Source organism: Dipodomys merriami, unplaced genomic scaffold (genome assembly GCF_024711535.1).
Source record: "Dipodomys merriami isolate MVZ:Mamm:240054 unplaced genomic scaffold, mDipMer1.0.p SCAF_90, whole genome shotgun sequence".
NCBI lineage: Eukaryota > Metazoa > Chordata > Mammalia > Rodentia > Heteromyidae > Dipodomys > Dipodomys merriami.
The window spans coordinates 979,604-1,007,560 of record NW_027206513.1 but is presented as its reverse complement, the minus strand read 5'-3'; the positions used below and the strand labels follow the sequence as shown (position 1 = coordinate 1,007,560).

The window sequence follows — 27,957 nt, the reverse complement described above, 5'->3', positions numbered from 1 at the left end:
GCTCTGTGCTGTGGGCAGAGTTTAAGAGTTGTATGTGTACAGAAAACTCAGTCATGGGCTGGGAAGGTGGCTCAGTGGTAGAGCGCTTGCCTTGCATGCCTGAGGCCCTGGGTTCCATTCCTCAGCACCACATAAGCAAAAAGAAAAAAGCCGGAAGTGGCGCTGTGGCTCAAGTGGTAGAGCACTAGCCTTGAGCTGAAGAGCTGAGCGACAGCGCCCAGGTCCAGAGTTCAGGCCCCACGACTGGACCCCCCCCCCAAAAAAAAGAAAAGAAAATTCAGTCATAATGCTACAAATATTAAAGCCACCTCCTAGAATGTGGTACTTGTTTAAAAATAAAGGCAACAAAAAGAATTTTTAAAGTGTGGTGTTCAGGGGGAACAAAAAGGTACAAAACAACCATTCAACACAGCCCAAAGACATGGGGTATCAGGGGTTGTCGCATACAGAGTACCAGGAATTTCCTCTGCTCCTGCCTGCCCCATAGATTCCCTGCACACCTCTCCCATCACAGTCTCTAACGCGAGGTCGCGCACATTGTGCAGAAAGATGGAGACCCTACTTGAGTTAGGGCAATGGTGACGTGAAATGGGGAAGTTTGGGGGCCAGGTTATGACGGCTTGCTTTCTAAAAAGATAGAGATCACCTGAGAAGGGGCCAAACCTCTGAAGCGCCCCATCAGAGTGGCTTGATTCTGCTCCCCACAAGGAGATGGGACCCCAATCCCCAGCTCTGCATGCCTCCCGCAGCGCTGGGTGAACTTCGGTACCGCCCTGGCTGCGGGTCTCTGGGGCCGGGTTCGGGGGCGGGGCCTGAGGCTGGGGCTCCGCCTTCCCCTGCCCAGGCTCCCCGGCTCTTAACCCCCGGGACGCGGCGGCTCCTGGGCTCCGCTGAGCAAGGAGCGAGCGGTCAGCGCGGAAGCCGAGCCGCGCGCGCGCGTCCCGTCCTGAGGCCGACGCCAGCTTGCCGGCATGGCCCCTGCAGCGGCTTCGGGGGGCAGCACCCTGCCCAGCGGCTTCTCGGTCTTCGCCACCTTCCCTGACCTGCTCTTCGTCTTGGAATTTGTGAGTTGCTTTGCGCTCCCCCACGCCCAGGCCAGGACGGGACTGGAGGGGCTGAGGCGCGCACCGGTGGGTGGGGACAGGGTGACGGGTCAAGTTGGGAACATCCTCCCAGCCCTGGTCGTTTGTCCCTTTCTAGTGGGACAATGGGGGAAAGCAAGTCTCTAAGACTTAAGTGAAGAAAACAACTTTGTAACCCAGATCAGATACTGGGGGCTGGACAGGCGGGGTCTGTTCATTGGTTGGAAAGCTGCGCTCCAGACTCGGATTCGCTTAGCCTGGGGTGTCTGGGAGAAACCTCATCTCCGCATTTTGCCACACTGCTGGAGCGCAGTGTCTTTGTAAAGGGCTTCCTCCCTCCCACCCAGGATGGTTTCCTTACCAAAAACAAACTAACAAACAAAAATCTGTAAAAAGAAACCTCCGAATTGTTCACTGAGGTTTAGAGACGAGGAAGGACTGGGGCTGGGTTGTCCTTTTCGGACCTTTGCAGGTTTCTGGCAAGCGAATGTATTTGGGACAGATTTGAACGGGAAATCAGAAAACGACCAAGGTCATAGTTTACTCTGCCAGTCATTCTGCCCTGTGTATAGGGTTGGGGGAGATGAGCAGGACTGGTGCGTGAGCTTGGGAACCTTGGCTGACTACTTAGGCTGTGCCTCTGCACCTGAACTTGGTCCTGCCTTGCTGTGTGGCTCTTGTGGCTTAGGCAGTTTCCTAGTGTGAGCTCCTACTATAGTGCTCATGGTGTCTGGAGCCTTCAGACTCACATCAGCCTCAGGTGCCCAGAAGTCACTGCACTTAACTGGAGGGGTGGGCCTTATTTATTCTGTGGGTGTGGTTCGTTCCTTGCAGCCGAAGGGACACTCTTTCCTGTGCCACCACTGCAGTAGCAGGGTAATCTTGGTTGAAAAAGAAAATGTAAGAAGCCACCTATTTACCTATTAGGTCCTACCTGCTTTTTTCTTTCTTTTTTGCCATTCATGGGGCCTGAACTCTGGTCTTGGACACTGTCCCTCAGCTCTTCAGCTCAAGGCGAGCGCTCTACTACTTGAGCCACAGCGCCACTTCCAGCTTTTTCTGCTTATGTGGTGCTGAGGAATTGAACCCAGGGCCTCAGGCATGCAAGGCAAACACTCTACCACTAAGCCACCTTCCCAGCCACAGGTCCTAGCTTCAGATGGAGAAGGTGGAGGGATGAGATTGAACACCAGATGAGGAAGGGCAATGGTATGGAAACTTGTAGTGAGGGCTTGACCCCAAACCTGTATCCGGATTGACTTCAAAGCGTGTGGATAACGAATGTCACAGAAGTAATGTTTGGAAGAGACCTTGGAAACTAAGCTTAGTCACACCATATAGAGATAGGGACTCCTCTGGGCACAAAGTAGGAAAGGGTTTGTCCAAAGGCAGTCAGCCCTTTAGCTAGCTCCTCTGCTTCCAGGAGTTCCTTCCAAGCTTAAGGTTGACAAGCACACCCTGGGACAGTGCTGGATGAATGTATCTGACATAGACATAATGGTCTAATGCAGGAACCCCTTTTAAGACACAGAGTCCCATTGGATCAGCTTTTTCCAAATGACTTCTCTCTCCTCTGGATACTTCTCTTTATCATCTCTTTGCCTGTGTTTCCCCCAATGTTGTATTTCTGAACAGGAGCAGATGCTGTCAGGACCTGGGAATAAGTAGAGTGGCTCCTTCAGACCTTTACATGGGGGTGATCTACAGTGAGAGTGTCCTGATCAAGATAGAGCAGGTCTCATGGTGCGATGAGTAGGACAGAAAGGTTTGTAAGTAAAACAGGTCCTAGTGTGCCATAATTTGGCCAGGGAATGACTTATACTGTATTTTAGCTGTTTGAAGAACATTATAACAAGAATCATGAGTACATGAGTGTGGTAGTTGAGCTTCATAGTTTTGCCAAATCTCTCTCTCTCTCTCTCTCCCTCTCCCTCTCCCTCTCCCTCTCCCTCTCCCTCTCCCTCTCTCTCTCTCTCTCTCTCTCTCTCTCTCTCTCTCTCTCTCTCTCTCTCTCTCTCTCTCTCTCTCTCTCTCTCTCTCTCTCTCTCACACACACACACACACACACACACAGACCACACATACACACACACCAGCTCAGGTAGTATGGTCTGGCTTTACAGAAAGGATGGCTTCCAGGGCTCTCTCTGCCACCTCACTGTAGCTCAGCCTGGTGGAAAAAGTGGCCCTGAGGGTAAGAACAGCTCAGCCAGGCAGGGCGATCTAATCTGTGAAGGGGACAGAAGGATCCTCAAAGAGTTGGACTGTGGGAAATCTGTGCCACCTGTTAGTGGAAACTTACTTCTCCAATGTGGTTTTGTGACCTGTGATAATAGAGGTTTCTAGAAAGAATTTCCTCTTGTCTGGAAAACTTCACTCTTACCTGTCTTCAAAAGTATTTCTCTTCCTCAACTGTGACTCCTATTACCCCCCAACACACACACACACACACACACACACACACACACACACACACACACACACACACACACACACACACACAACCTGTCACTTCTCAAGATTTCTCAGATGTCTCACATGTCATCTGTGAATCTGTCTTCTCTTTTAGATTGAGAGTGGGATCACAAGATGCCTATGAGGGAAAAGGGACAGCAGATACCATTCCTTTAATCTTTCCTTGTGGATTATATGTATGAAGGGTTGTATGTATATGTTTTGGTATGTGGAAGGAATGGAGAATTAAAAAGCTCAAAAGAGAGACTAGCTGTCACTAGGAGGGCTCTCTTCCACTATGGAATATTGTAACTCAACAACAAAAGGACAACCAGTTTTAAAATGGACAAGTTGCTTGAACAGATATTTCTACAAAGAAGTACAAATGAACATATGAAAAGATGCCCAACCATCACATTAGTCATTAAGGAAATGAAATAAAAACCACATTGAAATATCACTGCCAAGTGCTGGTAGCTCACATCTATAATTGTAGCTACTCAGGAGGCTGAGATCTGAGGATTACAGAAGCCAGCCTGAGCAGAAAGTCTGTGAGACTCTTATCTCCAATAAACTATTCAGACAAACTGGAAATGGCTCTCTGGCTTAAATTGTAGAGCACTAGCCTTGAACAAAAGAAGCTCAGGCCCCAAGTTCAAGCCCCAGGACCAGCAAAAAAAAAAAAAAAAAAAAAAAGAAAGAAAAAGGAAATGTTACTTCAGACCCATTAATTGGCTTTTATTTTTTAAAATGAGCTCAGCAACAAAGACTACAATGAAACTTTCAAACAACACACCTCCCTCCAATGGAAAATAACAAGTAGCACTCAGAATCTGGAGGCACTGAAATGCTTGTGTATTACATGGCCATTTAAGATAGTTCTGCCACTGTGGAAAATAAGTTGGTGGTTTCTCCAAAAACTACCCTATGGTCCAACAGTTCCGTGCCCAGGTGAATAACCATTGAATTCAAAGCAGAACTCAAATGAGTACAACAGAGGTGTACTTGTGGGAGGAGCCCAAATGTTTATGAGCAGATGATCTGACTCAACAAAGTGTGGTATATTCCTTTAATAGAACATTATTCAGCCCTGGAAAAGAATGAAGTACTGCTGATTTGTTCTACAAAGCTGATAAACCTTGGAAACTGTGCAAAGTAAGACAGACATACTGTATGATTTGATTTATGTAACATAGCTGAAATAGGTAAATCCACAGAGAAAGAACACAAACTAATGGCTTGGGACTAAATGGAGCAGGGGGAATAATTGCCTAATGGATATAAATTTCCTTTCAGGGTGATGAAATGTTTTGGAATTATATGGATATGAAGATTGTACCACCCCATAAATGTACTCTTTGACATTGGACTAGTCAGTTGTGTGTGTGTGCTAGTTCCAGGGCTTGAACTCAGAGCCTGGGTGCTGTCAGTTATTTTTTAGGCTGGTGCTCTACCACTTGAGCTTTTCAGCTCCACTTTTGCCTTTTTTGGTGATTAATTGGAGATAAGAGTCTCATGGACTTTCCTGCCAGGGCTGACTTCAAACTGCTACCCTCAATTCTCAGCCTTCTGAACAGCTAGGATTACAAGGAAGAGCCACCAATACCAGGCTTACATGGGTCAATTTTAAATGTGGATTTTATGATAGATGGATTACATCTCAGTTTTCAAAAAAAATTAAGAACTAGTTCAAGTAGTACAAAAAGTATGTATATCAAGCAGCCACATACTATTGCTCAAATTTATCAAAGCTTAATATTTTGTCTCTTGGCATTAAGGAAACCAAGTTAGCCAGATGTGCTCAAACCTAACTGGGTATCTTGTCTTGGCTGAGCATGATGTACACCCCTCTCTGAATTACTTTAGACACCCACACCTAACTATAAGCAAGGCATTGACTTACGTTTCACACTTTACAAAAATTGTATCATGTTACACACATCCCTTATAATAAGTGACATGTTTATACACATTGACACTGTGTCTGTTGATGGACATTTTGACCATTTCCTATTTATTACTGTTAGCCTTTGCAATATTGCCAGAACATTCTTGGAATTGCTTCTGCAAATGTCTCCTTTAATACATGGAGGGTTTCCTTTGCAAGGTCATAGGGCAGGCATATGTCTATTTTCCCAGCTGTCACAATGCTGTAGTCCCAAAGAGTTACTCTAATTGATACATCCCAACATCAGATTTATATAAGGAAGCTGATAGATTTGAATTAAGCTCTCGACCTCCACCTACTCAGGTCCCTCCCAAGACTCAGCCTCATTTGCTGTATATTTATAATTGCATTGTATAACTTGTATAAATTGAATTATATAACTAAGCTTCAGGCTAAACCTGGGCCTTCTCCTACCACCAGTGAATGTTGTTCCTCATTCTTTCCACACTTGCAGGGCATCAGACTTTGTAACTTTCTCCTCATCCAATGGGTGTGAAATGCTTGATTATTTTTTAATTCTGTAGTGCATTGAGTTGATGATGACTCATGATTCAGTTTCCCATGCCTGACTCCCAGTAGGAGGTACAGAATCCAGGGCTAACAGGAGAGGCCCACCCCACTTCCACGGATGGGAGAAAGCCCACTGGAGCAGGCCAGGGCTGTTATTTCAGGTAGGGCCTGGCAACATCATCCTGGTACAGCGCCCATACAATCTCAAGAAGCTACAGGGTCCTCACCTCACAAGAAGTGGAAAGCAGGCTTAGCTAAGCAGTAGGACCCCACCTTTCTATATAGACTTAGACCTATAAGCAGTAGAGTCACAGATGCACCCCCATGTGGGTCTAGGATGTAGAATGTCCAATACCCTTCCCAAAGAACTCAACCAGGGCTTTACTCTTGGCCTCTTTCCCTGAAGGGGAAGTCCTCACCCAATGGAGGACTTATCCTTTCAGAGACATAATGCCCTGTTTCCTTCACCTCCCTTCTAAGTCTAGGGCTTCATGACACACACCCAAGCAACCATTACCAGGGAAGGGTGAAAAGAAGAACGCTTTCTGTCTGGATGGTGGCCAAGGCATCCAGAGACAACGTCTCCCACAAAGTACCATAGAGACCCTCATGCTCTTTCAATGCAAGTGAGCATCTGGAGACACTTTGAAGATCATTACCTCAACTGAGGAGCTAGGATTACAGGTGTGAGCCACAGCCACTCAGTCTGGGAGCATTTTTTACCATGAGGGCAGGTCCACATTCACTCAGTTTGCACAGTGAGTTTTTTCTGACACCAGAGAGAATCAGAGAGATAGGTAGACAGCCCTGCCCATCTGGCAACCCTTGGAGAACTCAAGTTCCTTCTCTTCCCCAGGGAATAAAGAGCCTTTTCTGAATCACTGGGAAGCCCCCTTCTTATCAAAACCACACTCTTGCCAGGTATAGGTGGCTTACAATTATAATGCTAGCTACTTAGGAGTCTGGGACACAGTCAGTCTCTGCTGGGGCTTTTCCCTTCCCTCCTGTCCTCTGGTCTAAAGGAAGAATTATAGATGAGTGGGGGGGGGTGGTAAGGGGAAGGGATGGAGGGGTGGGGAGGTTTTCTTGGCTTTGAGAAGTGACTTTTCCAGTTTTTCAAGAGCCAGTCACCTGCTTTGATCCAGAGTCAGTGACTTGGAGCTGCTCTCTGAAAATTAAGGTGACCAGCTGCAGGATCATTGTGCAGGACCATCACTGCTGATCTCTTTTCTGTTTTTCTTTTTTCTTTTTTTTCTTTTTCTTTTTTTTTTCTTTTTGTCAGTTGTGGGGCTTGAACTCTGGGCCTGGGCACTGACCCTCAGCTCTTCAACTCAAGGCTAGTACTCTACTACTTGAGCCACAGCACCACTTCCTGCTTTTTCTGTTTATGTGGTGCCGAGGAATCGAACCCAGGGCCTCTTGCATGCAAGGCAAGCACTCTACCACTGAGCCACCTTCCCAGCCCCCGCTGATCTCTTTTCTGAAGGATGATCTTTAAGCATCTCATAAGCCACTCCTCACCTCATGGGAGTGGGGGGAGGGGTGCCAGGAAGGGATCAATGTACCCTCTCTGCCCAGGAGCTTTCAGGAGGAAGAGGACCTGGGATGCTGCTATTGGGGAGAGAGCTCAGGTCTCAGTGTGGCCAGGGATAGAGGCTGGCTGTTTGCAGCCACACCCACAACACCAGCTGGGCAGGTGGAGAGGGCTCAGAGCTGCTGCCAGTCCAGGCCAGTTCTGCACAGCCCGAGGATGCTCTGGGCAGGACACACTCCCTGAGAGAAAGGGTTGGGGCAACCGGCTCTGAACTAGATGGGGACCAGGGATGAGCTCCTGACAGATTCAATGCTGAGCACCAGCTTTCTGTCATGAGGGGTCTGTTTTAGTGGTTCTCACCAACAAGCAGCCACTCCTGGTCATGACATTTGGGACCCAGGGAAAGCACTAGGAAAAGTATGGCAGTAGGCTGTAGCTTGTTCTTAGGAGTATGGAGCAGAGAACAGGTCTCTGGTTGTCATTCATCATGGCAGCTCCCCATTGTCTTCTTACATTTGGGTTGGAAGGTGTGGTTTCCTGTTAGCTCTAGACTGGGTACTAACAGCATAATCCATTTCTAGGCTAATAAATATGTCAGCCTCAATTCCCTGCCATGCTCAGCTCCTGGCTCTCTGCCACTGTCATCTCCTACACAATAATGAGGTACAGGCAAAAAACACCAACCCCTCCCCCCACCAAAACAAACCAAACTGGTGTGGCATCATTGTAACACACCAAGATCCTAGAGTCTGAGGGAAAACATGTAGGAAATGTCAGAAACACCTTATCACCACGCATGACATATAGATTCACATAGCCAGTGGGAAATGAAAGACCCAGGGAGACACATTCAGCCAGTTCCAGCTGAGCTGAAATTCTAGGCTGGAACCTCAGATTCCTGTGAGATCACTGGACAATTGGAAAGGAGTTAGGAAGAGGGGGTCACTGTATAACTCCTGGATCAATTTCCAAGAAGGACCCCTGAGGGCCAGTATTGGCTTTCCTGGGCAAGACACTCCAAGAAAGAACCAAAATTGATGTTCTTAACCCAGCTTCTGGAGACAGGAACATATAGTCCTGTCATGTTTGATCCTTTGCTTGTTATTGGATTATAAACACAAATCTTGCTATTTTTTTTCCTCTAAAGGTAGGAGCTTATTGACATTTGTCCCAGTGGAAGAAGGGGGAGACAGAAGCCCACCTCTATGCTACCTTCTCAGACATTTCCCTTCCTATTCAGACCCCAGGGCAGCTCATGAGGACCAAGAGGGCAATTCTCCACTCTACTTTCTCCTAGGTGCTGATATTATTATGGTCATTGCAAAAGCCAACCCCAGCCAGAGGGTTGATTTCATGATAATAAACTGTTGGTGGGACCCCATGGGTATCTGCCACACCCATGAAGGCCCTGATGTGGGTTCTGAAGCCAACTTGTCACTCAGCAGCTATGGGAATGAAAGCTGACAACAGTAACAGTTTTAGCACCAACAATGGGGATGCCTTTATAAACCTAATTGCTATAAGGATTAAGCCAGTGTGAACCAGTCATGCATGGCTTAAGGATGGATATAATTTCTGAGGAATACAACCCTGGGCAATTTCATCTTTGTATGAATATCACGGTACATTTATTTAGACTAAGACACCCACAGAGATAGCTACTATGCCACCAGGTAATATAATCATATGGGACCATTAATATATATGTGGCCTGACATTGATCAAGACAACATATAATGTACACACAGAGTTTTTTTGTTGTTGTTTTTTTTTTTTTGTCGGTCATGGGGCTTGAACTCTGGGCCTGGGTGCTATCCCTCAGCTCTTCAGCTCAAGGCGAGTGTTCTACCACTTGAGCTACAGCGCCACTTCTGGTTTTCTGGTGGTTTATTGGAGATAGGAGTCTCACGGTCTTTCCTGCCCAGGCTGGCTTTGAACCGAGATCCTCAGATCTCAGCCTCCTGAGTAGCTAGGATTACAGGCGTGAGCCACCAGCGCCCGGCACACACAGAGTTTTTAAAGCAACACAACACAGCCATGGATCAATAGCTATTTGGTATAATTATTAATTAACTAACAATTCAAAAACCTACTCTGCAACCAACTGTCCATCCAGTACCCATGGAGGATAGTCGTTGGAGAGTCTCCCTACTCCTCACCACCTTTTGCTTTTGGTGCTATTCTATGCCCTTCTTGGGGGCAGATGTGCATGGAAGGCAGGAGCGAGACAGGGCTAGGCAGACTGGAGTGGCACAGTCACCATGTCCTACCAGACCCTACCACCGGAAAGACTTCCCAATGGCTCATCTCATACCAAGAAAGAATAACAGCTGGGGAGCTCGGCTGCCTCTGGCCAGCCTGACAGGGTGGCCAAGGAGAAGAGGGTGTGGTGACAGCACCATCTAGTCTTTGGCCCCAGAGATTGGGCACTGCCCCAACTGCTCTCTGTGCCACTCAGCCAGCCTGGTGCCAGAATGGGTGGGGAAAGCTTTGTGGGTTCTGATGTGACCCACATTACTGCATCTACCTGCAGGCCTAAGAACCAGTCATCAGTGGGCCCACAACCCACCCTTCCCAATCAATTTGTCTTGAATGACAATGTATTTAGCACCTAGAAAGTTCAGAAAAAGACGGCTTCAGGCACAAGTTTGTCCTTGCTGTCCCAAATCTCCTTTCTGGCCGGCAGATTTGTAGTAGCAGGCCAGGACAGTTAGGGGCCTGGCAGATGGAAGGGGAACACCTAGCTTGTGGGTCTTTGGACCCTGGGGGAGAGTTGGGAGAGAACCAACCAGCCATAGAACTTGTTGGAGTTCAGTAGGGCATGTGGAATGCTCCATTGTTGGGCATGGTCAAGCTTTCGTGTACCTCCACCTAGAAACCCATCCTGATAACACCCTTCCCTGGCACTCAGCAAGTCTTTGCTTGTGGTCTATCTCCTGGCTATACCCTGTCTGTGTTCCTGTCTACAACAAAAGCCTAGGCATTCCGAGAAACATTCTCAGGAAAGGTACCTATGGTAAGCTGGCTTACCTGGCTAATGTTTATAGATCACAAGATGATATCTTAATCAAAAGGCAGAAACAGAGAAATAATGGTCACCAGTTCCCTAGAGGGAGCCCCTTGGCCCCCTGGGGAGGAACACAGCCCTGGGGATGGATGGGGGAGAGGGGTTAGGTGGGGCATTCTCTTTGCAGGTATACACCTGTTTCTTTTGTGGGTACTCACCACATTACTAACCTACTTGGTGACTCCTGTCAGTAACTTTTATTGTCTCCCATTAAAGCCACTCATTTCTGCTTTGGAATTTCTATGGCTTGTGTCTTTTTTTCCAGGTGGCTTCCCTGTTTTGTTGTTTTGGGGTGTGTGTGTGTGTGTGTGTGTGTGTGTGTGTGTGTGTGTGTGTGTGTGTGTGTGTGTGTGTGTGTGTGTGTGTGTGTGTGTGTGTGTGTGTGTGTGTGTGTGTGTGTGTGTGTGTGTTTTCATGGAAACTCATTGTTTCTGTTTGTCTTGTTGAATGAAGTCAAAGGGTGTAGGTATGGTAGGCAGAATTTTCCATCCAAATGAGAACATGCCTGTTGGAAAGTCCCTAATCAGTGGCTCTGAGAGGAGTGTTTTTGGTTCACACTGGTAAGGGAGAATGGCACACCAGCCACCATTAAGCTGTGTCTGTGGCCAGCACTGGATGGGCTGGGGGAAGGGGATTGCAGACCTTGATATTAATATTACCCTGTTAATGTGAACTACAAACCTGAACTTAGCTCTATCTCTTAAGATCCCAGGTCTCCATTTCCCCTTTTTATAAATCTATACAAGGCCCCCTAACTCCTGCTTTTCCTCAGAGTAGATAAATTATTTCATTGCCTAGGCCTCCCTGGGAGGGATGCTTGTAGGTGTGATAGGTCACCCTGGAAAGAGGAAGCCTGCTGATAAAGAGGTCAGGAGGAGAGAGCCTTAGAGTGGTCCCTTGAACTCCGCTGATGTTCACTTGGGAGTAGTCCCAGAACTTGGACTCCCAATAAGTTGCCTTTTGAGGTATAGAAGGGAAGGAGGTCCCAAACAGAGAATCTTTTGACTCCCTCATCTAGTTTCCTCCCCAGGATAGAGCATCAATATAAGCGATCCTGGTCGAATTATTGAACTTACCCCCAGACCTGTGGGAAGTGTTTTTCTGGTCACTCTGCTGAAGACCTGATACTATTACTTGGACCTGACTCAGTTCTTAGTGAACCCAGAGCCACTCCAGTACGGGACAAGACTGAAAAAAAAAAAAAGGAGGAGGGGGAAGAGGAGATGGGCTCTGTCCATTGGTACATATCTTGGAATAAGGCCTCTCTCCCTGGGTGCACCTAGCATGCTGCTATGGCCACTCTCTGCATCTGTATAACGCATGAGCAAGTGAGCAGACAGGAAAGCCTGCCCTCTGACTGGACAGGAGCTGATATTCTCCAGACCCAAGAGATGGAGCTTCCACACAACTAGAGAGACCCCTGTATTGAGTTCCATCCCTCTTAGCCACACCTCTCAGCACTGGAAGAGTTTCCTTTGCAACTTATTTTTCAAAGGCAGAGCCAAGTAATCTTGGGACTCTTCAGTATTTCCCTGACCTCCCTCCCTGGGCATGGCATTCCCTCATGCCCTTGTGCTTCTTGTTCTCTTATTTTCACCCTGGCACCAGAGCTGTCGTCCTAGGCTGCTATTACCTTCCTTGGCTGTAGCTCATCCTGCACCTGCTTCCACACACAAGAAACATGTATGGGCACACGTGTATACAAGCGTATATGCACACACATATTTGTATACATACAGACATGTGACTATATGCATGTGTGCGCACAGGCACACATATGCAAACACAAGTGCACATATGTGTATATACACACACACAAACACAGAGGAGGAAAATATCCCCAGTCCTCTATCTGACTCACCGAATAATTATTTTTAGCAAATGCACCCATAGAGCTGGGCAAAACCTGCCAGCTTCTCCTGGAGCACATGTGATTAGACTGGCAAACTCACATCCACCAAATGTCCTGACTTTGAAATAACCCTTGAGTGCTGAGCTAGGTCAGTGAGTGCATTGCCAGCAGCGAGAGCTGGAACTGTAGTTCCTGGTGGTCTCAGAAGACACACCAGTGGGCACAGATTCCTCAAGGGCAACTTCTGTACCTTTGCTGCTTAACCAACTTGGCAGCATAAATCAGCACTTGATGTACAGAATGACCCTTTACTTTTCAAGAAGAAGCTGGGCACTGTGGCTCATGCCTGTAATCATAGCTCCTCAGGAGGCTGAGATCTGAGGATTATGGTTCAAAGCTAGAAAGTCGATGAGGGGGCTGGGAAGGTGGCTCAGTGGTAGAGTGCTTGCCTTGCATGCATGAGACCCTGGGTTCGATTCCTCAGCACCACATAAGCAGAAAAAGCCAGAAGTGGCTCTGTGGCTCAAGTGGTAGAGCGCTAGCCTTGAGCTGAAGAGCTGAGGGACAGCACCCAGGCCCAAAGTTTAGGCCCACGACCAACAAAAACAAAAAAAAAAGAAAGTCGATGAGACTCTTATTTCCAAATAACTACCAAAATGCCAGAAATGGAACTGTGACTCAAAGTGGTAACATGCTAGCCTTAACCACAAAAACTCGAGGACAGTGCCCTGGCCCTGAGTTCAAGCCCCAGGACCATCACACACACACACACACACACACACACACACACACACACACACACACACACACACACACACACACACACACACGTCAAGATGAAAACCTCTGGTCTGGGGTTGGTCCTTGGGGGAGCTATTGGGAGTTACAATACTGGGCTCTGAGGGGGCCACATCACTAGAATGGGGGCGGGACACCGAGTAGGAGTCCTCTTTGGTTTTTGACATGTTCTGCAGGCAGAATTTCTGCTGTGGGGACATTGACATAGAACAATAGAGCCTCAGGAAAATATCCAGAGAATTTGAGCAAGTCCTTGACATTGACCTCAGTTACCGAAGTCCAGCTTCGGAAGTACTGAGCATGTGGATGAAGGGCTCTTTCAGCCACACAAGGATGGTAACTTCAGATGAATCTTGAGAATGTGCTGGAGAATTCCTTTTCTCCTTTGATAACAGAGCTCATTGTTAGAAGGAAGGCTTCCTCCTATCTTCACAGACATTATAGCCCCTTGTGCAGGGGCAGATGAATTCTTTATTAAACTTGCATTTTCTGGGAGACACGTGTTCTCCTCTCCTCTTGTCTCCTCTCCTTTTCTTTTCTCTTCTATGTGTGTGTATGTGTATGCATGAGTGTGTATGCATGTGTGTGTGTGTGTGAGAGAGTGAGTGTATTAGTAGTACAGCCTCATGCTCTTGCTTAGTTTTTTTCACTCAAGGATGGTACTCTGACACGTGAATCACACCTCCGCCACACTTCTGGCTTTTTACTAGTTAATCACAGATAACAATGTCTCAAATTTGTCTGCCCAGACTAACTTCAAACTGGGAATCCTCTGATCTCGACAGGTGTGAGCCAATAGGGCCAAGCCTTTTTGTTTGTTTGTTTGTTTTCTTCCTGATGCATTTGAGGTGATTTTTAAGTTCTAACTCCCAACACATTTGGGAGTGGGTAATTGTGTAAATTTAGATCATAGGTTATTGGTGTTTTCACATTGTATTTTGTCTGTGATGAGAGAAAAAGAGAGGGGCTCTGTCCCCAGAGCTGACCATTGTCACTCTCAATTCCCTGTTAATACATGAATGAGCAAGTGAATGAAGCCTTGGCTTTGATACCAGGGTCAAGTCCTCTGACAGCTTATTCTGTCCTGTGAGACAGCTGTTAGGACACACAGAGCATGACTTGTGCCAGGTGTTCCACAGATATAAGCTCATTTCTTACCTATTCTATCACTATTTTCAAATAAGGGAATAGAAAGATTAGATAACTTGCGGAGGGACAGCTAGGGGCTATGCTGGTACATGGCAGAACTGGGATTCAGACTTGTTCAGTGTTGGCTCTGGCTCATCTAAGTAAAGTCTACTTGCTTACCCACTCTTGTCTGCCCACAAAGAACGTCAATTTTCTTTGGGTTCTTATGAAATCTCCCTCAAAGACTATTTCCTGGGAGGGAGTGTGTGTATGTGTGTGTGCATACGTCTGCATGTGCACATATGCTTCTGCACATGTGTGCACACTTATGTGCGTGCCAGTGCTCAGGGCCTGGGCACTGTCCCTTAACTCTTTCAATCAAAGCTGGCACTCTACTACTTGAGCCACATCTTCACTTCCAGATTTTTAGTGATTAATTAGAGATAAGTATCTCATAGACTCTCCTGCCTGCCCAAGCTGGCTTTGAATTTCAATCCTCAGATCTCAGCTTCCTGAGTAGCTAAGGTTATAGGTGTGAGCTTCTGGTGCTCAGCATGGCGGAATTTGAACTCTTAAGGCTTTGGAACTTTTATCCTTTTTTGTACATTGCTCCCTGATTTCTACAGAGCTTTAACTCTGCTCAGTATCCAACCCTGGACTGCATTAAAAATGGGTAGTCTCCAGCCTAGATATAGGGGGCCTCCCATCACCAGTGCAGCCCCTTATTTAAGACAGTGTCTCAGCATTTGGGGTTAAGTCAAGGTAGAGGGTGAAGTTTGAGGGCAGGAAAGAAAAGGAGAGGAAACTTTGGGGTGACATTGTGCAAGAGAGGACAGGCTAGAACTGGAGAGAGGCCTTTGCTGGCATCCTTAGAAAGCCAACGGGACATTCAAAATGTGACCGTTTTGTGTTTGGCAAGTGTTGCTAGATACCATCCAGACTTGGTGTAATGAAGACTTGTTCCCAGCCTCTGACAACAAACTTGGGCTTTAAGTCCATGTCCTGTATTTCTGCCTCTCTCCGGTTGAATCAGATATTGGGCCTGGGACTTGGTGTCAGTGTTTGGGGGTTTTCCCCCCAAAAAACTGAAAGTTTTATTTGACTGAAAGTATCCTAGCTGATTTACTGCTTAGTCTAGATTAAGGCAGTGTTTAACCGTCCCACTCCTATTCTCCAGCTGGGGTTCACAGGATGTGCTCAATCCATGTGGCTCTCAAGCCACCAACTAGAACAGCGTTGTCTGAGGTCCACTCATCCCTGCGAGGATGGACAGTGATAGGGTGCAGACAGGATGAGGGAGTCGGTCCTTGACAGAGATTAACAGACCCTGGGGCTGTACCTTCACTTGCATGGATAATGGTTTTCCTCCTAATGGTTTTGCGCCTAGAAGCTACTTTTGCAAAGGGAAATGTTTGAACCCTCACCTATGCCCTTGCTCTTGACAAATATTTGGCCAGTGAGACAGGCTGGAGTGGACTTGCTCACTGCCCAAGAGTGCCTTATCTGTTGGGCGTGGGTACAGTGCTCACTTTCCTGTTTGCTCTCTGTACACTTAGTGGAGCAAGTTGGAACTGGCTTTGGCTCCCATGATTCACACTGAATCTCAGCTTTTCACTATTCTCCCTTCCTCAGGCACATCTCCTGCCCAACCTGGCCCTAAACTCACACCCAGCTCCCCATTCATCTGAAGCCCTTATGGATGGATGCTTCAGCCTCCTCTGGGCTTGGCCTATACTCTGTCTTTCCCTCGGAGAACCACTTTAATCTATCTATCTATTTAGTTAGTTATCCAATCCTGGGGCTTGAACTCAGGGCCTGGGCACTGGCCCTGAGCTTCTTTTGCTCAAGGCTAGTGCTCTACCACTTGAGCCACAGCAGCCATCCTGGCTTTTTCTGTGTATATGGTACTGAGGAATCAAACCCAGGGCTTCATGCATGCTAGGCAAGCACTCTACCACTAAGCCACATTCCCAGCCCCACTTTGATCTTTAAACCAGCTAAGTTCACCCCTTCCTTTAAGAGGTAATTGAGACCACGCCCAGTTCAACCACTTTGCCTGCTTGGGGATGGTTGTCTGCTGATAGTGGGATTTGAAGCCAGTGTCTGGGTGCTGTCCCTAGGCTTTTTCTGCTCATGGCTAGTACTCTACCACTTGAACCACAGCTCCATTTCTAGCTTTTTGGTAGTTAACTGGAGATAAAGGTCTCACAGAGTGGGCTGGCTTTGAACCTTGATCCTCCAATCTCAGCCACCTGAGTAGCTACCAGCACCCAGAAGTCACCTTCCTTTGCCCAGTTGTCCCTCAGTATCCTCGGGATATTGGTTCAGGACCCTGGGGTACTAAGTCCTTATGTAAAATAGTTTTATTTGTATAGAACCTACACACATTCTCCCATATACTTTAAATCATCTCTAGGTGTCTCATATAATTAAATATTAATTTAATTAATACATGTAAATGCTTTGTAGGGAATAATGACATATATAGCATGTTCGGGACAGATACAACTTTTTCTCCAACATTTTATTCTCGAGACAAGATCTCATTATGTAGCCCAGGCTGGCTTCCTGCTTCAAGCATGCATATGGAGGATGACAGGCATGAGCTACCAGGCCTGGCTTTTCTGAATGGTTTGATATGCAATGAATCCGTGTGTACAGAGCCTGCAGATGTTCAGGAGTCCTATCATTGGCTATTTGTGCATCTTGTTTCAGTTGGCTATCAGCCTCCTGGTGAGCGGTGTCATATCCCCAGTTGCAGGAGATATTGGGCACAATGCCAGAAGCTTCACACTTACATCCATAGTTTCAGCCAATTCACACTAGCCCTCAAGGGGGAACAGGGGAGGAAGCATCTGTCCATTGCTACTTGCAAATGATGAGGGCAGGGCTGAAGAGGCTGAGTCAGTTGCTGCAGGATCTCTCTTGGGACCCTACAGGCTGTGTAGTGTAGGTACTGTGGGGGCATGCATAGTAGGGTGTTGGGTCTGTGTGGTGCAGACACCAAGGAGATAGATTGCAGAGAAGGGAGCTTTTACTGGCCCCAGCTGTGAGAGGTGACAGTGAGCCTCTGCTGTACAATTCTTACATAGTGCAGGCAGGAGCAAAGGATCATACTCCAAAGCTGCCTCTACCTCCCTTCTGCCTGATCTGTTTCCCTCTTCCCCCTTGCCCTCCCAGGCTTGCTCTTTACTCTCCTCAGCTCCCACCTAGATGGTACCCTGTCCTGTGGTAATCCTGTACTCTATCCCCTGGTCAACTCTGGGCAGGGTGGTGAGGGGCACCATTGCCCATTTCCCAGGTGCAGAACTCTGGTTTGTAATGATTTCACCTACCTACAGAAGTCACCTCCACAAGAGGTGTCATGTAAAATTAGCTTCTGGGACGGACGGGGACTGGTGGCATCTTTCTTGTAGGAATATCCAGGAGACTACACCCCACAGTGGAGGTATCAGATTGGGAGGATGCAGACTGCGAGGGTAGAGATTTTCGAGGGGTTCTATTGCTTCTCATCTGGTGGACATTACACTAAAAGAAGGAAATTAATCGCAAAAGCCCTTGTATTCTATGGCAGTTGAGAGCAGGAAAATTGATAGAGACAGTAGAGTTAGCAGAGGTACAATGGCTGAGCAATGGCTTGAGACTTGGGGTTTCTTTTGAGATGATAAGCCATTTATGGTGATGGTTATACGTATGTGGGAATATATTAAAACCCCAGAAGGCATGCTTCAATGGGAGAATTCTTTGGTTTGTGATTAGATCTTATTAAAGCTGTGGAAAGAGAGAGAGAAAAAGGGGGGAGAGAGAGAGGGAGAGAGAGAGACTCCCAACTATCTCACTATGAAATTTGCTACAACAGATAAATCATGCAAGGAAAAAAGCCAGCCTACCCAAGTACCAGTAGCACACACCTAGTACCTAATCTCAGCTACTCAGTAGGCTGAGATCTGAGGATCACAGTTCAAAGCCAGCCCAGGCAGGAAAGTCTGTGTGAGACTCTCATCTCTCATAAACTACTCAAAAAAAAAAAAAAAAAAAAAAGAGCTGGAACTGGAGCTATGGCTTAAGTGGTAGAGCACTAACCCTGAGCAGAAGAAACTCAAGGACAGTGCCCAGGTATTTAAGCCCCAGGATGCGCGTGTGTGTGTGCACGCGCGCACACACACACACACACACACACATACACACACAAGCTAGCCTAAATTTTTTGAAGGGCCCCTTTGCAGGGTGACATACTCTGAGGGTCCTGAGGCTTGCCAAGAGTTAGGTTGGCACACAGAGTGGGTTTTGTTCTCTGGACAACTGGGGTTTCAACACTATAGACTCCATGAATCTGCATGACTTTGTGTGTATGTGGGTGTGGGTGTGGGTATGGGTGTGTGTGTGTGTGTGTGTGTGTGTGTGTGTGTGTGTAAGCTACACAGAGAAAGATGTATACAGAGAGAGAATGTGTAAGCCACATAGAGAAAGATGTATACCGAGAGCGAATGTGTTTTTCAGGAATCTTGTAAAAGCTTTTTTGTTGTTGTTGGTCATGGGGCTTGAACCTGGGCCTGGGCACTGTCCCTGAGCTCTTCAGCTTAAGGCTAGTGCTCTACCACTTGAGCCATAATGCCATTTCTGGTTTTCTGGTGGTTTATTGGAGTCCCACAGACTTTCCTGCCTGGGCTGGTTTTGAACCACTACCCTCAGATCTCAGCCTCCTGAGTAGCTAAGAATACAGGCGTGAGCCACTGGTGCCCGGATTTTTTTTTTAATGTGCTGATACCGAATCTTGAATTCAGGGCTTTGCACTCTCACTTGGCTTTTTCACTCAAGGCCTTTTCACTCTACCACTTGAGACATCATTCACTTCTGGCTTTTTGCTGGTTAATTGGATATAAGAGTCTCATAGAATTTTCTGCTCTGGCTAGCTTTGAACTGCAATCCTCAAATCTTAGCCTCCTGAATAACTAGGATTACAATTGTGAGCCACCAGCATCCAGCTGATCCACAGTACTATCAAGACCTGTAATTGCAGAGAAGTTTCCATTCAGGTCCTAGCCCCATCCTTATCTGGATAGAGGACAAGGAGATGAGGTTGAGCTGATTTCCCAGTGGGATCAAGAAGAAATAAAGAGAATCCCAGCTAGACTGTGACTTCATCTAGGACACTGAGGGTGTTATGCTGCTTCTCTGAACAGGAACTCGCTTACCCTAGGGACACCACCTGGGGTGACTTAGCCAATCCTGGGCTGTGTGTCTCACACACTTGTCCTCAGCCACCCAGGGAAAGCTGAGTTTCTCACCTGGGTCTCAATTCCCAACTTCAACTCTGACCCAGCACTTGCTGAACATGGGGACATAGAATGTCAAGTGTTTTTAAAAAATGCTACTAATGTAGTATGGCTAATTTGATTGGTTCTGTAAAAACCAGAAGAATATAGTGAGATTTTTGTGCCAGTACTGAGGCTTGAACTGAGAGACTGGCTCTGTCCATTTGTTTTTTTGGTTCAGAGCTAGTGCTCTACTACTTGCGCCACAGATTCTCTTCCACTTTCGGATGGCTAATGGAGATACAAGTCTCTTGGATGTTCCTACCCCAGATGGCTTTGAACGATAATCCTCAGGTCTCAGCCTCCTAAGTAACTGGGATCACAGGCATGAGCCACTAGGCCCAGCTCTGCTGGTTGTTTTGTCTTTTTGTTTGTTTCATTTTGCAGTGCTGGCATCCTGGGCCTTTTAACCTGCTAGGCAAGTGTTCTGTCACTGAACTACAACTCAGTCCTTGCTTTTTTGTTTTGTTTTGGTTTGGTTTTTTGTTTTTTGTTTTTGTCTGTCATGGGGCTTGAACTCTGGGCCTGGGCGCATCCCTCAGCTCTTCAGCTCAAGGTGAGCACTCTACCACTTGAGCCACAGCACCACTTCCAGCTTTTTCTGCTTATGTGGTGCTGAGGAATCGAACCCAGGGCCTCATGCATGCAAGGCAAGTGCTTTACCACTGAGCCACCTTCCCAGCCCCAAGTCCTTGCTTTTTTGAGACAGAGTCTCACTATGTAGCTCTGAACTCACTTTGCAGCCCAGGCTTTCATTGAAACTTGCCATTCTCCTACATTTGCCTCCTGAGTGCCGCGATTATAGGCGTCTGCCATCATGCTAGGCTTGTTGCTACCATTTCATAAAAGAAAGAATATTTTAATGGTAAGGCAAGTGGGAAGGAAAGAATGTTACGATAATACTAGGATGAAACTAGATTGTGTAAATTTTTTCTTGGAATGATACGTTGTGCTTCAATTCCCCCTCTTGACAAATGGGTCAGTCCTTGACTCATGACATTGTTAAGAGAATTATCTGAGTCATGTACTTAGACAGTGCCTAGCATAGCAGTGTAATATAAGTGTTCATCAAATTTAAGGAATTTAATCATATTTAAGAAATGATGGAAGCTGAGTGTTGGCAGCTCATGCCTATAATCCTATAGGGCTGGATCAAAGCCAGCTCTGGTAGGAAAGTCCATAAGACTCTTATCTCCAATTAACCACTGGATGTGGCCCTGTAGCTCAAAGTGGGAGAACACTAGCTTTGAGCTCAAAAGCTCAGAGACAGTGCCAAGGCCCCAAGTTCAAGCCCCATGACCAACAAAAAAAGAAAAAGAAAGAAAGAAATGATGGAAAGCAAGACAGCAGTGACTTGAGTATCTATCCTAGCGCCTTGAGGGAACACAAAAGAGACATTTTTGGTGAGGAACATGCCTACCCTGTTCTCTTTGCCTCCAGCCGATCCCCATGTGACATCTGGGACTAGGGCCCTTGGAGTTGTCCTTCCATCTGGTCTGACAGTCCCCTTGTTTTCTCACCTACAGATCTTTGGGGGCCTGGTATGGATCCTCATTGCCTCCTCTCTGGTGCCAATCCCCCTGGTCCAGGGCTGGGTGATGTTTGTGTCTGTGTTCTGCTTCGTGGCCACCACTTCCCTGCTTGTCCTGTACATAATTGGCGCCCATGGTGGGGAGACTTCCTGGGTCACCCTGGTGAGTTGAGTACAGGATATTTGGTGGGGGTGGTAGCATTGACCTCTCTGTCTTGGGAGGCCAGCTTCTCCAGAGATAGGGGGAGGCTACCTTACGACATCTTCTAGCACATTCCATGGCTTAGCAACCCAGCCTCAGTTCAGACTCCTGCGTAGCAATCCAGGACTCCCAGCAATAATGTGGTCAGAAGATGGTGGGCAATATCACCACACCCACCCACATCTGGCAGGCCTCCATTGGCACCTCAGTCCTCCAGCAGAACTGTTTTCATCTTGGGAGAGTGGGGTCCCAGAGGCTGCCCAGTGGTCGGGCCATGCTACCTACCTGACTCCCTGGATACTGCCTTCTAAGCAGGCATGCCAGAGGATTTGAGGGCCAAAATGGACTATGGTTTCCCTTCTGTATAAGTTCTGCTTGGAGGCCCTGGGAAACAGTAAGAGGGAAAGCTGTTTCTAGAAGCTGGTTAGGGCCATTTGGCCTGGCTTCTTTCTCTTAAAAGGCTTCCTAGTTGGACTTTTAAAACCACTTCCACATTTCAACCACACAAAACCTTCTTTTAGTTTCTTTTTGCTTTGAAATTTATCAAGAGTAAAAATCAATGAATAAGTAAAACCACCACAAGAAAACAAAACAAAACAAAAACAATGGAAAGGCCTGGACCTGTCACATCCTTCTCTGGGCAAGGTGGTCACTTCTACCAAGTCATGTGGCAACCATGGATCCCCCATCTCTAGTGTGGAACCAACCGGCTCCTTGCTCAGCATTCCAAGTTCTTACCTGATCTGACTCTAAGGAAAGCCCTGTCCTTTTCTACCAAACTGCTCGCTCAGGACCCAAACGAGGGAAACCCACTGGTCAAATCCTCTGGGAGGTGACAAGCTAGGTTCAAAAGAAGTGTGAGGAGATGAGGAAGAGGCTTGAGCCTTGCCAGGTGGGGACAGGTGGTTCTGGGCCAGGATGTGTTTTTTCTCCATCTCTCTGACACTTGCCCTTTCTGATCTGCAGGATGCAGCCTACCAATGTGTTGCTGCCATGTTTTACCTCAGTGCCTCGGTCCTGGAAGCCCTGGCTACCATCTCCATGCAAGATGGCTTCACCTTCAAGCACTACCATGAAAACATTTCTGCTGTGGTGAGTCCCTGGCTGGCCCTGTCCTGTACTGTGGTTCTGAGCCAAAGCCCACAGCTGTCTCCTTCTATGTATGGCTCACTAACTTTGGAAGGAAATCAAACTTTCCCTTCATTTCTGAAGCAGCAAAGCCCCCTGGGAAGGGAAGCAATGTCTCCAAGACTCAGTATACCTGGGCCTGGGTAGGCATAGAGACTCATGCTGGGCACACTGGACACAGGCAGACATTTGAGGAGATGATGGCTGCTGAGTGCCCAGCATCATCAAGCACTCCACAGATAATATTACCCAACCCTGAAACCACCCTGTGACATCAGTGCTACTGCCATACCATTTCACAGGAGGAGATGCAGGCATAAAAAGCCTGGGTAAGTTGCCAAGATTAGCAGTATTTAGTGGGCAGGGGCTCTGCCATTTATGCCCTTAGCAGTTTGAACAAGTGAGTCTAGGGGAGTTAGTACCTCATGCCTAAGATCCTAACTACTCAAGAAGCTGAGATCCGAGGACTGCAGTTTGAAGACAGGTAAGGCAGAATGGTCCTGGTGACTCTGATCTCCAATTAGCCAGCAAAAAACAGAAGTAGAGGTATGGCTCAAGAGGTACAGCACCATCCTTGAGAGAAAAAGCTAAGCAGAACCACCAGGACTTGAGTTTAAACGCCAATGCTGGTACAGAAAGAAAGAGAGTGGGTCTGGCCATCTAGATCATATGCCATCGTGCACCATACCCCCCACACACTGAGATAGTCAAGGCAGGAACACTTTAGTCAGGGAAGGATTTTCTTTTTAATGAAATGAACCAGAAGGTCAGGGGGTAAGAGACTCGATTGTTTCCTAAGATCATTTTCCAGAGTAGGGGGTATGTGCCCTTCTGAGACCAGAGTGCTAACTCATGATACAGAATGCATTTCTAAATGTCAGTCAGGTTCCGTGCATAGGCTGTAATTGAGAAACACTGATTTCTACTCCATTCTAACTTTTCTCTCTGAACTTTTATCAACAGGCAGAGAAGTGAACACAGTAAACAGCTCCCAGAAATCCCCCTCTTGGCACTTTGTAATTTCTAATTATTTCTAACTTCCAGTTCAATTTTACCTGCCTTTGAACTTCATATAAATGGGATTGTACAGGGTGCATTTTTTCAATGGCTTCTTTCTCTCATAAAAATTGTAAGATTCATTCAAGTCGATTGCTTATCCTCATAGCTATATAGAATTCCACCATAGTATGATAGCAACATCTATTTCTCCATCCCACATTAATAATGTTTCTATGTATCATGAGTGGAGTTGACAGATATGAGTATGCCCAGACAAAGTCAACAGTGCTAGAATCAAGATTGAAAATGTTCTCCGGGGTGGCACATATACTGAGCCAAAATCACAAGGTGAAATCCACGCATGAGGTCCAAGCCACTGCACCAGTATACTGGGGAGAGAAGTCATCAATACTCAGAACTTAACCCAGATCTTGCCCAACCACAGTGTGTCTTAGAGGTGGTCATTCTAGCAAATAGGAGGCACCATAATATCTGTCTCATACACCCTCAACCTTTAGAAGCACTCAACATGCCTATGGCCCTCTCTCTGGTTTCTAATTAGAACAAGTCTCAGAAGCTAAACTTCTCTCTTTCCTTTATGGGTGGAGGAGATTCTTTTCCAGGAAGGTCTCTAGTGCTGGGAGAGGTTGACTGAGGAGAGCTGGAGATTTCTGGAGCAATCTGGAAGTTTTTAGGTCTTACCATACTGGGCAATTAATGCGTCGGTTTAGAGAAAAGGGTTTCTGAAGGTCAAAACATGTCTGTGCAGGTCCTAAGCTCTGAATGTCTCCCTATGTGCCATTTCTCAAGCTCATTTTCTGCACCTATGGGGACTTCTGAGATGTTCCTGCCAAAGATTCTCACTGGGCCTCATGTCCCCCAGATGGGGACAGATGATTTTGGGGTGCTGCTCATGCTAGTGTGACCGCTCTTTTACCACAGGGTACTTGGGAGTTCCCAAACAGAGTTCTCTAAAATTTGTTATTAAGTAACTCAGTTACTCATCGCCTTGGGCCAATGAGGGTGGAGAGTTCACCCATGCGTAAGGACAGGAGGAGTGTGAACAGAGCAATGACATTTTCAGGAGTCACAGAAGCGTATCTATCCTAAATGTTGTGTCTGGGATGGAAACTCTTGACCTCCACCCAAGGTCACAAAACCAGGTGCAGATATTGAATTTGGGAGCAGGTAAACCTTTAAAGAGATCTGTCACCAGGAGTAGGATAACAGGAATACACAGAACCTAATGCACACTACAGGTCACTAGTGACTGTTTGCCATATTCCCAGGACTTTTGTTCACAGTGCCAAAGTAATAGCACCATTCATCCCAAGAGCTTCTCAATAAGTTTTGCCAGAAGCTGGGTGTTCCCTATATCATCCTTCATGTCCCAGGAGGCCTGACTCTCTCACTTATCCCTGGGCAATTAAAAATCCTAGATTAAGCCAGGTACTAGCCCACATCTGTAATCCTAGCTACACGGGAGGCTGAGGTCTGAGGATCATAATCTGAAGCCAGCCCAGGCAGCAAAGTCTCTGAGACTCTCATCTCCAACAAACTAATTTACAAAAAAAAAAGTAAGTTTTTTCTGGCTCAAGTGTTAGGGCACTTGCCTTGAGCAAAAGCTCAGGGGCGGCACCCAGGCCCTGAATTCAAGTCCAAGGACTGGCACAAAAAGTAAATAAATAAATAAATAAATAAATAAATCCTAGATTGAGATTCTGATAGGGTCTAAGGATGGCCAAGTAGCCCAGAGACAGAAAACCTATGTTTCCATAACTCCTCGCCCAGCCATGGGTCACATCTGGGGGCCATTGGTCTTATTGGTATAAAGGAGAGAAATTATCCATAGTCTTTTTTGGGGGGAGGAGGCAGTTTTAAGGTTTGAAGTCAGTGCTTGCTAGGCAGGTACTTTATCACTTAACCTCCCTTCTCCAGCCTAATAGTGAATGTTGGTATTTTCCTGGGATGCTTTCATTAGAGGGGTCTTTGAGAGCCATGTGTCAAGTCAGCTAACTCCAATCTGACATTGTGCACTGGTGGGTAGTTCTTCCTCACACATGAAGACCAAGTGAGCATTAGTTAGTCCCACTTGGGACTCTGTACTGGAAAGACTCAGGGTGAACATCTGAGCAGGAAAGGAAGTATGTGGGCGGGGGGGGGGGGACAAAAGCAGCTTGTCCATCATGCCCCTGAAGTACCATGTGATGCAATGTGAACAACCCCACTCCCTCTGCTCTCCCATTAATAGCTTTTCCTTTGGTTGCAGGTATTTTCCTATGTAGCCACTCTGCTCTACGTGGTCCATGCAGTGTTTTCTCTAATCAGATGGAAGTCTTCCTAAAGCAGCAGCACATGTGCTAGAAACCCAGATGATGTCAGCTCATCCACCAGTGCAAGTTTCTTGAACACAGACATGATGGTGAAAAAAAACCAACCACACAGACACACACAGACGCAGACACAGACATAGACACACACACACACACACACACACACACACACACACACACACACACACACACACACACACACACAGAGCAACCCTCTATTTCTCTTGCAGGTGTCATGTTTACGCTCCCATAGGCCTTCTTCCAGGGGTGGGGGGCTGGCTTTGTTTAACTTCCATCTACTGAGCGATCTTCTTAGGGCCACTTTGTCTGAGAGTGGGGCTAGTAATGGAATTGGAGACCATGATCTAAGAAGGAAACAATAACCACCCAACTGACCAGATCTTCAGAACCACCCACTGGAATTTTCCACAAGCACCTTTGAGTACTTCAACTTCTGGCCTGTTTCTAAGTCTTCATGAATATTCTGTGTCAAAGAGACTGAAACCCCCAACAAAAATCTCCAAGATGTCCGTGGTGGAAGATTATACCCTTTGAAATCCTTCATAAAGTGTCTTTTATGTTCAATATTTTTATGGGGTTGTTTGTGGGGGAATGTTTTTAATTCTTCACTATTGGATCTTTCTGAGGAATCCCTTGATTTTACCTGAGTCCTAGCTTCTCAGGAGGCTGAGATCTGAGGATCATGATTTGAAGCCAGCCTAGGCAGAAAAGTCTATGAGACTCTTATCTCCAATATACCACTTAGAAAAGGATGGAAGTTGGCGCTGCGGCTCAAGTGATAGAGCACTAGCCTTGAGCACAAAGGCTCAGGAACAGCACCCAGGCCCTGAGTTTAAGCCCAGGACCAGAAAAAACAAACCAAAAAACCTGGCCATGTGCCAGCCGGAGGCTACCACTTTTCCCTACCAGATGCAGTCATCTGTGTTCCATGAGAATTTTTCTTAATCTCCCCTTCCCACCAAAAAAATTAAGTGTAGATGTTTACTCTCACTCTTTATAAAACTAAACTGAAATGTTCTGGACCATGTGGTCAGTGTTCTGTTCCAATTACTGATGTGCATAGGCATATGGCCTGAAACCACTCCATGGAAGAGAAAGGGGACCTACTACAATGTGAAAGGAAGTAAGGTGAAAAGTGACAAATGCCACATTTTGGATGTGAGATATCTTTTCTACAAGCAGACCCTTTGACTAGGAAGAGATTCTAAGTTAGGGCCTGAAAAACCCAGCTCCTCTTGATCCCATGGTTAAATAAGTGAATGACATTCTGGAGATGGGACCCAAAACAGAAGCCTCAAACGCCATCAGCTCCCTGCCATGAAAGTTTGCAGGTGGCAGATATCTGACTTCCTGTCAGCAACTAGAGAATAAGAATTGAAGCAGAGGATTTAATTAGGCAGAGGATTTAATTAGTGTCCATTTGCTATTCCAACCAACTTGGAGATAGGTCCCTCTACTAAACTGGATCTCAGATTTGTTTTATTTTTTAGTGCTGGGGGTGGAATCCAGGGTGTTATGCATGGAAGACAGGTGCTCCCTTACTACCCCACCCTCTAGCCGTATTTTGGACCTTTGTGGCACATTCAGGAGGTCGTTTGTGGTCCTAGGACCATTGTTACCCAAAACCCACTGGTTCATTTAACACAACCAAAATGTCATAGTAAATCTTTAGTTAAAAAAAAAAAAAAAAAGGTCGGGGCTTTATCTTAAAAATTAAACTATAACTTTAAGACAATGAGAAGTTTGTCATGTTTAACAAAACTGAAACTGAGTGTTGATTGAAGAAAGTCTCAATTTTTCAATAAAACTGTCTCATATTACAGTAACCTAGAAACCTGATGCAAATGAGCCTCAATTTTGGCAGAAGAAAAAAGGGAGGAAGGGAGGGAAAGAAGGAAGAAAGGAGAAAGAGAGGGAGGAAAGAAGGAAGGAAGGAAGGAAGGAAGGAAGGGAGGGAGGGAGGGAGGGAGGGTGGAAGGAAGGAAAGAAGGGAGGAAGGAAGGAAGAATTTCTCAATGTCTTAAATTTTTAATTATTTAAAGGAACTTTCAAATG

General features: G+C 46.5%; 1 protein-coding gene across 1 annotated transcript; it reads left to right on the top strand.

Annotated features, from left to right (window-relative positions):
• Positions 1–862: 862 nt before the first annotated feature.
• Mal (mal, T cell differentiation protein) lies at positions 863–27,593 on the top strand. Its single transcript, XM_070013371.1, has 4 exons — positions 863–1,064; positions 21,215–21,382; positions 22,388–22,513; positions 25,818–27,593. The coding sequence occupies exons 1-4, from the start codon at positions 972–974 to the stop codon at positions 25,890–25,892; spliced, it is 462 nt and encodes a 153-aa protein (XP_069869472.1). The 5' UTR covers positions 863–971; the 3' UTR covers positions 25,893–27,593.
• Positions 27,594–27,957: the final 364 nt, after the last annotated feature.